The following is a 12,455-nucleotide window of genomic DNA, read 5'->3' as shown; positions in this document are numbered from 1 at the left end:
TTAATTATTATTATTTTTTATAATAAATAATATAATCAATATAAAAAAAAAAAAATTTATTACCTGTGTAACCATTGATCACGTTCATGTGCTGATCTACAGCTAAAATATTTTGGTGCACCAGTACTTGGTGTTACTTGAAAACAATGAGGTCGTCCAAGTAAACTTGGATGCAATGGTGTAACTGCAGCAAGATCCATTGCTGTTACAGCTTGACCACACAATAATGATTCATGTGAACGACAACCTCGTAAACCACCACCACTACCACGTTGTTTTTGTCGTTCAAGTTTTGTTACACTCTTGGTTCTTTTCAAGGGATTTGAACGAAATGATCGTTTTGAAAAAAAATTCTGAAACAAAAAGAAAACCATTATTATTATTATATATTTTATAAAGAGATTTATTCAAAAGAAATATATTTATTAAATTTAAAAAAAAAAAAAACAAGTCAAGTATGTAGACACTATTATTATTTTTTTCTCATTCAAGTACCAGTTAAAGTTTTAAGTAAAAAAAAAAACAAATTAAAAATAAAAGCTTGTTAAATTTATTATTATACTGTATGTTTATTTATTATTTTATTTTTTTTTTCAATGCTTTTAAATTGAAAACAACTACAAACACATGTAAAGAGATTTATAAACTGGATAAAATTACGGTGGTAGGTAAGTAGGTATGTAAAACACAAAATGAAAGGAGATTCTTTGAGTAGTAGTAGAAGCATTAGATGTATAGTAATTTTAAAATAATATTATTTTTTTATTTTTAAAATTAGAATAAGATATTGAAGTGAAAGGTTTTGTGAAAAATTAAAGAAACTTTTATTATTTTTATTTATTTTTCATCAAAACATAATTAATTTTTTTTGTTTAAATAAAAAAAAAATATATATATATACTCTAGCTGTAATGTAGTTTATGATAACATTCATTAATTTTTCATCACAATTATGGTTATCAATTTTTTCATTTACACACATTTTTCAATAAACTATAACTATTAATTTGACCCAAATTTGAATCATTTAATTTAAAAAAAAAAAAAAATCACTAATATACCGTTTGTTAAATACTTTAAAATATAAATAAATAATTTTTTTTTTTATTTTTCAATTCACGTGTAATCTTATCAACATGAATGCCAAGAAAATTGAGAACAAATACAAATTTCTCTTCCGTTGTGTACCAAATACGATGGCATTTTTTTTTTTTTTTTTTTTTTTTTTACGCGATAACGACACTAGACTGACGAATAACCAAACTACTAAACTGATAAAAGAAGAAAAAAAATACAATTTACATTTTACATTATCGAAAGAAAAAAAGATTAAACAAAATAAATTAAAAAATTTATGCCAAGTATTTCTTTTTTTCAAATCGAAAAATCTAGTAGTTAATAGAAAAAAAAAAAAATCTACAACTGAATATAGCAATTTGATATTATATGATTAAATTTTTTGGTTGTAACAGGATGAAATCTCAGTGACGACTGCAGATGTAAGATGTATTAAATATGAAAAATAAAAAATAAAAAAGGAACATGGCATCTCAGCTTGCCTAACGAAGTCAAGGGATCTCCTTGGGGTACTTGGCCAAATGGGGAAGCCACCTTTGTGCACCTTTGTGCACATTCAATATATAAATAAAAAAATTAAAAAAAAAAAAAAGGGAAGGAGAATAATCGTGGTGATGTTTGTCGTCATAGTAAGTTCTCTTTCTCTCGTTGCAGCAACAGCATACCATTCAAGAATGAAAAATCAAGTAAAAAGGTCTCTTGTCGGCTGGTTGGGATTCAAACTCGTACACTTATATATACGTTTAAAGTCTTCATGTTCCCCTCTTTGCTCGAATTTTTATTTTTAATGTTTTTTTTTACTTTTTATTTTATATATATATATATATACACACACGACATACATATAATACATCTATGTCAAACCGATTCTTGGGGTTTCAGTCAACATTATACATCTAAGTCAGAGTTTAAAATAAAAATGTCTTCAAGGGTTCTCAATAATTTCTCGATCATAAAATAATAATTTTAAATAAAAAATTATATTATAAACATTTTGAAAGAAAAAAAAATATTTAACTTTGTTTCTTTTTTTTTATCAACAATTTATATATTACTATATAGAAATTTTTAAATAATTATTATTCGAATTCCTGTTACATTGAATATACATATTATTCAATTTTTTTTTTCTTTTTTTTTGTATGAATGTTAGTTGTTTGATATTTATGCGGAAGTTACATATCACTACTACTGTTCTGAGATAATAATAAATATGTGTTATTCTTTTTGAGAATGGCACGCGATACTACATCACGTGCTAACGGATTTTTTAGTGTTAAATATATATTTTTTTAAAAATCATGAAATTTAAAATGCTAACTTGAAATAAATATATATTTAAATATATATTTTTTAACATCAAAAGAAAGTTGTTTAAATTTTAATTGAATTATTTGCAGATTAACAAATAATAATTGTATTGAAATTTTTTATTTTACAAATTGATAACTGAATAAATTTATTGAAGCAAAATTGATGGGTTCAGTTTTTTTTTCTATTTGATCTATTGATGAATTGAATTATTGATAATAATTCGATAACAAAATAAAGCAAATTTCTTGTGTAATATTACCACAGTTTTTTTTTTTTTTTTCCTATTCATTTTTTCTTTTATTATATATAAAATAAAAAAATTTTCTAGGTTCTTATTTTCCACCCTTCTTCAAGTCATTGTCATTTTAATATCTAGTACATACAATCAGTCTTTCACACGCTTTCATAATTTGAAGAAAAAAAAGAAAAAAAAAATATACCAGGTGAATATAATATTGGGGAAATATAAATATACCACACGTGTATTTTACTAAGGGCAAAATAATAAAACTGATCGATCAATATATAAACTATAACTGAAAAAGTAAAACTTGTTTTTACAAAAGATGTAAAATAAATAACGACCGTTAAACAAATACCATGAAACATGATCCAAAAAAAGAAAAAAAACATAAAATTCATTTTCTTGTTACTCCCCTAAATAATATAATTTAAATATATTTTTAAATTATTTTTAACCCTTTTTTTTTCTTTATCAATATCTAAAGATAAAATTCTCAACTTAAGAAAAATTTTTAAATTAAAAAATATAAAATTACTTACAACAATTCTGTTTGGTGTAACATCAAGTGGCCTTGCTCCAAGAACTGGTGTTGCTGGTGCACTGCCCCTTCTACATGCTTTCTCATACGATGTATCTGAAAAAGAAAAAAAAATAATATAAATATATGCTCTAAAATTAATTAATTATAATAACAAAAAAAAATCATTGAGTAAAATTATATTATATAAATTCAAAATGACAAAAAAGAAATAGAAAAAAAAAATATATATAACCGTTGGAGTATTATTATTAAATTTATAAATTTAAAAATAATATTTCCATATGTCAAAAAAGAGTATCTTATTATGAAAAAAAAAAAAAAATAAAATGTAAAATGAATAAACATATAGGCGTGGTGGTAAAATTTAAAATTTAATAGGTCCAAGTATTATTGAACAATGAATTACGTATTTCAACATTTCAAGGACCCAATAGTATAACGTCAACTTGCAAATATATATATTACAATTTACAACTCAAATTTGGCGCCTACATTTCATTTAATTTTTTCATTATTATTATATACTTTTGTCGTCAATCAGCCTCCCATTGCTTACAGTCCCTATCAAAATGCAGCTGTGCAATCATTATTTATTTTTTTTTTTTATTTCTTTCTATTTTTTAAATTAAATTTTTTATACATTTGTATGTTGGAATATATTTTATATACACAGCAAAAAAAAACTAAGCTACAAAAAAATCACAACGATTATTCTATTCAAAAAAAAAAATAAAAAAAGTTAAATACTCAAGGTATAGTTATTAGCCTAAATTATTATTCACGAACATGTATATTAAGCAAAATATAAAAGATATAAAATATAATGTTTAAAATTTTTTTTTTTTCTTTTTATTTAATACTATTCACATCTAAAAACAGACACGCGTCATAATATTATAACATTATGCTTTTCCGGTCGTTATAAAAAAAAATTATATTTTTTCTTTATTTTTAAATTTTTAATCCTCATATTTCATGTCTAATTATACAGTTAATTGTCATCGTCAATTAGGTACATTAACATTTTAAATTGCAAAATTAGTTTATTCTTTAAATTGAATAAACTTCATCAAAATAAAAAAAAATAATTATAAAAATTATTCTCAATTTTTTTTTCGAGACAACAAACAAAATATATTATCAATCATTTTTTTTTAAACCAAATAATTTCGATTATTATTGAATAATATCACACAATATTTTCTCCCCCAAATGATGTATAAAAAATTATTATATTATATAGATTGTCAAGAGAGTTGTGTGATACATATGTTCGTGTTTGTATTCACATTCTATTGTCCATTCGATAATATTTATTGGTGAAGGATGACCAAACGAGATTTACAATGTGGTTTGCATGTATATGTATATACGAACAGACAGTGTTTTTCAATTTAATCATTTATTCCTCCCCTTGGAGATAGGGAAAAAGAATGAAAAAAATAAAAAAAAAAATTAGAGCGAGAGATGATACATCAGCAGATATAAACCGTATATAAATGTCAACTATGTTGTCCAATGAAAAGCCATAATAACCATAGCAAAAAAGATAGATAAAAAAAAATAAAATAAATTATCAAATATATAAAATTTTCAAGTCATCCAGTCAGCCTGATGGTAAACATAAATAAATATAAATAAATATAACACATAGCTAGGGCGTGAACGCAAGCTCAAATATTAACTTGGTCAATTTTTTTTTTTTTTTTTTCTTTCAATATAGTATCAATAAATTTATATTTATCAATGAAAAAAAATATAATGATACTGAGGTAAATTTCAACAGTGGCTAAATTATACCATGACGTTATAAATTATTATATTTATTTTATTTATATTATTGTTTATTGTTATTTAAATATGAAAATTATCTGATAGAAAAAAAAAAAAAATTATAATATATATCTAACACCTCGTAATTTTCAATTGAACATTGAATAATAATAATGATAAATATAAATAAAATAAGTATGTTATCTGGCGCCTCAAGAAACATTCTATCACTGTATTATAAAAATAATAAATAAATAAATATAAATAAATAAAAAAACATGATAGAACTTGAACGTAAATTATGCAAGGAGCGTGGGATAAAATATTCTAAAACCCACTGCAGCAGCAATGTAATTTAGAATATAAAAAAATAAAATATATATAAATAATATTAATAATTTAAAAAATTTCAATTAACATTATGTATATTTATTAACAATTTAGATTTAAAGAAAGAAAGTATATACTCTAAGAAAGTTGTAGTCAATAAAAAAAAAGAAATAAAAATTTTAATTTCATTATTACTATGTAAAAACAAATTTTCAATATACAAATCATGAATTAAATATCAGATGAAAGTTATTTAAATTAATTAAGAGATATATTAAATTAAAATTAAAAAAAAAAAAAAAATAAACAAATCTCTATGTAATTAAATAAATACAAAAAGAGGGAGCAAAAAAAAATTACAAAAATATATTTTATATTAATAATTGTAATAATAATAATAATAATAATAAATATTCATTGAATATTATTTTAAAATTTTAACAAGTTTACAGTTGACTAAATTCTTTCATATAAAATTTATTTTAAAAATAATAAATATATGCGTAAGTATGTTTTTTTTATTTTTTTTTATTTTTTGTTTGAATGGTCTTTAATCGTTTGTAATGAAGCAGCGATATGTGTATAATTGCTCTCTTTGGGGTCTTTTATTTAAAAACACCAATGAAGAAAAATAAAAATTAAAAAAATATAAAAATATATACAGGCATAAGGACCACCTAGTACTTGAACAAGTCCATTGTCCATTTACCATGACTGACACTTGAGTGACATAAAATGCCGCTTTGAATGTTCATTTAAAATAATTTTTATCAAAGGGCATATGGTGCTGATGATAATAATAATAATAATAATTCAACAGACATATATGATATTATAAATGAGGGAAAATTGAAGGAAATCGAGAATAATTGGAGCATTGACCAAGGTCTTTAACCAGCAGATGCCAATTGAATTTTTTTTTTTTTTTTTATAATGTGTGCATTTGTGCAGTGCATTTATATAGAAAATAAAAAAATTAATTTATCAAATAAAATATAAGGCACGAGCCTTCACTACCTTTACTTTGAAAAATTTAATTAAAAAAAAAAAACATTATGTATGTATAATGTATATAGAATTATAAGACAAAAAAAAAAATTAAATAAAATGTGCGTGTAAAGTTTAACTCTAGACAAACGACTTTTGCATAAAATCATCATCAACGTTATATTTTTTTACATTAAAAAAAAAAAAAAAAAGCCCCATATAAAACAGGTGAAATATATAAGATAATAATTCAATACTTTATTATTCTATATATATATTTTTTTCAATTTTATTATTATTATCTTTTCGTGATAATAATAATTTTAATAATAAATTCAATGATCGTGTTTAAGACACGCGACGACTAACCACAATAATAATAATTAATAAATTATATGTGGCAATTTGTAAATATTCAAAATGCATATTTAGTTTTATTTATAAATAATAATTATTGAAAATTTACAACACGCTTTCCCTTGGCTACTAGAAATTTTAAAATTTTATTTATATTTTTTCTATCTTGTCTATTTTATGTACTTTCTGGTAATAATAATTTACTTTTTTTTTTTTCTGTGGTTCTTGATGGGACATACAGCGCAACGGAATTTTAACTCTTTTGTAGTTTCTTAGAAATAAAACCATATAATAATTCGTAGTAAAGTATAGCTAACGGTTTTTTTTTTTTTTCAAATAAATCTACTGTTTTTTTTTTTGCTTTTCTATTTCTCGATACTTTAACTGCAAATAAATATATCTACTAATTTTTTATATTTTTTTTTTATAACGGAAAATTCGTATTTTCTATATATGATAAATATATAAATTAAATTTTCATTGTTATAAATAATTTAATAATGTGTTTTAATTTTTGAATATAATGTAATCTATATATATATAATTCTATAATAATATTTCTGAGAATGTTATTAAATGCAACAACTTAAATAGTGTACCAGTGTGTTAAAAAAAAAAAAAAAAAAACCTAGTGACTCATACATTTACAAAGAAATACGTATATCAAAAGCAAGATCGTTTATCACACTCGTCATTTATAAAAGCTGTAGTAAGTGCCAGATGAAATGTACAGTTAATCTTGATATTAACTGTTTGAATAGAAAAAAAAATATATAAATATAAATATAACCAACAAAAGCTCAATTTAATAATAAACTAATTTAAATTTTAAAAATATATTATCACTTCAACTGAGATATTCAATATTTGATAAAAAAAAATCAGGTAAAGAATGATAAGAAAAAGAAAAGAAAAAAACGAAATAACACAAATGTAAACACGAATAATATAAAATAAATAATTCACAAAGAAAAAAAAAAAAACTTTAACTTTATACTTGTTTTTAACAACCCTCGTTGATTTTAAACTCATACACACTGCAAGTATATATACATATTTCAAAGAGAAAAAAAAAACTTTTCAAAAAAAGGGTTGATATAGATTAAAAGGGTTGTATTGTAAATAATAACTTATGCGGGGGTTATAGTATTTATAAATACATATTAGGGTATATAGCAATAGATAAACTATATATATCTTTTAAAGGATCAGTCATATTTTAAATCTAAAATTGACACAATAGTCATAAATTTTTGTGGATTAAGAGCACATGGTATATATGTTTATATATATACTGATCGATTGAATTCCAATGCTTATATTATCACAAGTAAATTTTATTTTTTGTTGACTTTGATTTTTTTTTTAAAGCATTTTTAAACGACCATTATTTATATATAGGGGAGATAATCTCTTAATGGCTAATGACACTTATATAATGCAGATGACAAAAAAAAAAAAAATTAAAATAAAAAATTGAATAATGATTGGAGAAAAAAAAAAAATAATAATAAAAAAATTATTATTCAAGGCTAAATTTATTCAATTCAATTCAATTATTTTCGAGGTAACCTAATCAAATATTTATTTTATTTTTTTTCAATTTATATTTATCTATTTTGACAATAGACTTGAAGAAAAAAAAATCTAGCTAGAAAAAAAATCTCTTTGTCTATTTTATTTATTCAATTCAATTTTTATTTATTTATTATTTCAAGTGATTTTTATTATTATAATATTGATTTACGTTTTTATTCTAATTTTTTTTTTTTTGTATAAGGCTTTATTTTTTTTTTGTGTGTTAGTTATATTTATATTCATTTCATATTTTTTTTTGTCTTTAATAATTAAGCAATTGATAAATTGTGAAAGCCAATAAACTATACTGCCTTTCATAACGAGTTCTACTTTTGTTAATATACTCTTGCGTGTTTTAAAATGCACAACAACTCACACAACTCATATAGACAACGACCAATTTGAACTAGATAATAATCTACATTGAGTTTATTTCAATTGAGCACGCTTACTGTCTCTCAAATTAAAAACAATAATTTAGCAACAATATATTTTTCTTGTTACTCGCATGTATCATTTTCAAGACAATAAATGTATTGATATATATTTTTTTTTTAAATATATCAATTTAAATTTCATGGCTATACCAAACTACACATGTTCATTTTATCATTTATATTAAATTTTCAAAAGATATATTATCAATTTAATAAAATATTAAAATAAACCATGAAGGCGTTTTTTTTTTCGTCGCTCAATGAGGGATCCACACATCAATTCATCATAATCAAAAAAAAAAAAAAAAACGACTAAAATTGAGACGTAAAAGTTATTTAAAAAGAAAAAAAAAAAAATTGTTATGAGAAAAATTGATGAAAATTTAGGGGTGATGTCCCTTTTTTTCTCAATTTTTTTCATTTTTTTTTCCATAGGACAAACATTTGTGTGTTGCAATTTAATAATAATGATGGAAAAATTTTTTTTTTTAAATTTAATAAAAGAAACTATTATGATTTATGATCATATAGACAGCTTTATCTCTGCTCGCTTAACCAACCACAATAATTTCAATTTTCAACGGGTTGTTTTTTAACTTAAAAAAATAATAATTTTTCTATTGAAGGGTTGGTTGGTTGGTTGATTTTATATACATATATATTTTTTTTTGTATATAGCTTGATGATTATATATAGAACTCATAAGTGAAACGAGTTTAATTCGACACGCACTTATTATTATCACATATACTTTTTTTTTTTTTTTTTTTTCATATTTTCAAACGCACATACCGCTAAATAAAAATAAATTTTAGAAACTATACATATAGTTATATGCGTTTATTTTAGGACAAAATTTTATGAAAATTATTTGTATATATATTTTAAGAAGAAATATGATACAAGTTCTTAAAAAAAGGGAGTGTATATAGAAGTTGATGTTTGATGTGACATGTTTGGGATATTTTTCAAGGCAGGTGGTCTCTCTTTTTTTTTTTTTCAAAAAAAATTTTCTCCAGACTAGCCAACTCGTGATAATAAAAATAAAAAAAAAAAAAAACCAGACAAGATGCAAGCACGCATATAATATAACAGTAAGTAGGTACCCCGGGCTCTTTTTTTCTTCGAAAAGAAATATCATCAACCTCTTATCGAAAAGAGGAAAAAATAAAAACGAAAAAATCTACAAGAAATATATGAAATACAATAGCGATAAGAAAAAAAATACCTGAATGAATACCAGCATCACCATCAGCATCATCAAAACCAGACTCATCAAAATACTCAAAATCATGATAATCATTTGATTGATCATTTGTATTATTATCACCATTAAAATCACTACGTAAATTATTATCATTAAAATTTAAATGAAATTTACTTAAATCCATTGTTGGATTATCAATTGAACCATGTCTACCACCTATTGATGATTTATTAATTAATGAACTTGAACTTTTTGTTACTTTAGTACTATGTGTACGACGTATTAAATTACCAAAACTACTACCACCACTATAACTATTATTATTTTCAATATTATTTTTTAATTTTGCACTATGTATTAATTGTAATTTTTGCATTTTAATATCATCATCTTTTGTTTTTTTTTTATCATTTATAATTGTTGAACAACAACCATTATCATTATTATCAATAATATAATTATTATTTAATTTATCACGATTAATATCATTTTTTTTATTACTATTATTAACAAAACGATTTTGTAATTTTTCAATTGTTTTAAATGATCTTGTACGTTCAATTTTTTTAAAATTTTGATTAATTTTTATATTATTAGCATCAATAATAATATTTGAATCATTTAATTTTGGTGTTTCAAATATTTTTGTTAATGTTTGTACTTTTCCATTACGACATGTATCAATTTTTTCAATATCATTACTTGTACTTTGTGTACGTGATAAACCTGTTTTTTTTTTATTAATTATTGTTGTTGTTGTTGTTATTTGTTGTTGATTTTTACAGTTACTTATTGGAAATGTATTACATGTATATTTATCAATATCATGTACAATTGTTGTTAATAATTTTTTTTTATTTATTTTATTATTATTATTATTAGCATGATTCATGCTTTCTGTTTCTAATGACACATAAAATGTTGATCTTCGTTTTGGTGAATCCTCACTAATATTATTATCATTTCCAATCATTTTTAAAGATTAAAATATCAATTTACTGTTAACCCACACATACACATGCACTCCCTTTTTTTTTTTTATATATATTATAATATATAACTGCTACTTAACGCAACAATGAGTCAATTTATAAAGTGATTTTAAAGGGTTGACGTCATTCTTGTCACGAAAGTTTATATTTAAAAATATTAATACTATTACAATTAACATTTATAAAATGAATGGATGAATAAAAAAAAAAGTAATCACTTTTATATTTATTTAATAATCAATTAAACACTTCACTGTTAACTATGAGAATTTAATTTAAATAATTTCATTTTGTTTTTTAAATTAAAATGACAAATCACAGCTGATATTTAGCGGAAGATTTATTCCGGAGTTGAAAAAATATAACGATTGGAATGTCATGGACAAATATCCATGTCAATATGTATAAAATAAACAAAAAAAAAAAAAAAACCATGTAATATTTCACCGCGTGAGAACCGTTCGAAAAGCTCTCTTGTCGATGGCTTATGCACAACTGGACAATCTCTTCTTGATGGTGTTCACTCGTGGTTAAATAAAATCAAGCAACTTACAAAAAAAAAAAAAAAAAACTCGTAGTAAAAAAAAATATATATATTACTAACACTAATACACTAATGAACTTTTAATATTTAATTATTTACTTTTTTTTTTTTTCGTTTTGGAGTATTTGTGTGTATAGTAAAGAGTAATGCTGAACAGTGACTGAATTTTGAAAGGAAATTATTCGGGGGATATTATAAACACATACAAATATATATTTTATATACACAAATACATATATATATATTTACATGTATATACAACAGCGCCAACTTACGGATTTTATTTAATATAAAATTGTGGACCATACAACTTCTTGGCGTGGCATTGATGATATATACTCGCTATAAAGCACAACTCTTCAATAATATATACGCTTTATTTATTCACTTTCTTGAAAGTGAAATAATAAAAAAAACCATGAAAATAGTAAAATCGAAATAATTTTTAGCACATAATCGAAATGATATTTTCGATTCAGTTGTTTCGAAATTTTTAGCATTAAAAATGTAATAAAAATATTGTTTTTTTTGTAAATAAAAAATATCATTACTATTTTAATAATAGTCGAAGTAAAATTATTAATAATTTTTAAATGAATAAAAAAAAAAAAAAACTAATTATTATAAGACATAAATTTTAAGCAAATTTGTAAATAAAATTTATGACATTATTTATTAGTTTTTTTTTCATTTGTTTATTATTTATCGTTGAATTTTGATTAAAAAAAAAAAAAAGTTTCTTATCTTAAAAAATTAATGATTGAAAATAATACTCAAATGAGTACCACTGATGCAGCTCGACTTGTTTGTCGCGGTAAAGTTCAAGATGTATGTATGGATAATGTATTTGTATTTGTATATATATATGTATAGATGTAAAAGTTGGCCGGATGTCTTGGCCTGCCAAAGAAGAAAAAACACCATCACACAACACCTTTATATGCATTTAGATAGAAAATACAACAAAACAATTGTACAGAATATATAAATAATCAAAAAAAAAAAATGAACAAACAAACAAACAAACAAAAAAAAATTTTGAATCCAACGCACGTGCTTTGGCGCCAAGATCAT

The 12,455-nt window shown here is 22.2% G+C and overlaps 1 protein-coding gene across 11 annotated transcripts in view; it reads right to left on the bottom strand.

Moving 5' to 3' along the window:
• The window catches only part of LOC122855152 (disabled homolog 2-interacting protein), a 50,305-nt gene that overhangs the window by 5,564 nt on the left and 32,286 nt on the right, over positions 1-12,455 (bottom strand). For all 11 annotated transcript variants that reach the window (XR_006374050.1, XR_006374052.1, XM_044156368.1 and 8 more), the window contains 2 exons: positions 3,175-3,269; positions 64-353 (listed from right to left, as the gene is read on the bottom strand). Coding sequence is in view for 9 of the 11 variants with exons in the window: in XM_044156368.1 (XP_044012303.1) it covers positions 64-353; positions 3,175-3,269 (385 nt within the window). In the remaining 2 variants the exon portion in view is untranslated. The remainder of the gene's footprint in view (positions 1-63; positions 354-3,174; positions 3,270-12,455) is intronic.

This window comes from Aphidius gifuensis, linkage group LG1 (genome assembly GCF_014905175.1).
Source record: "Aphidius gifuensis isolate YNYX2018 linkage group LG1, ASM1490517v1, whole genome shotgun sequence".
In the NCBI taxonomy this organism is placed as follows: domain Eukaryota; kingdom Metazoa; phylum Arthropoda; class Insecta; order Hymenoptera; family Braconidae; genus Aphidius; species Aphidius gifuensis.
Note: the sequence above shows the minus strand (reverse complement) of the source record. Positions and strands in the feature narration are given on the sequence as shown.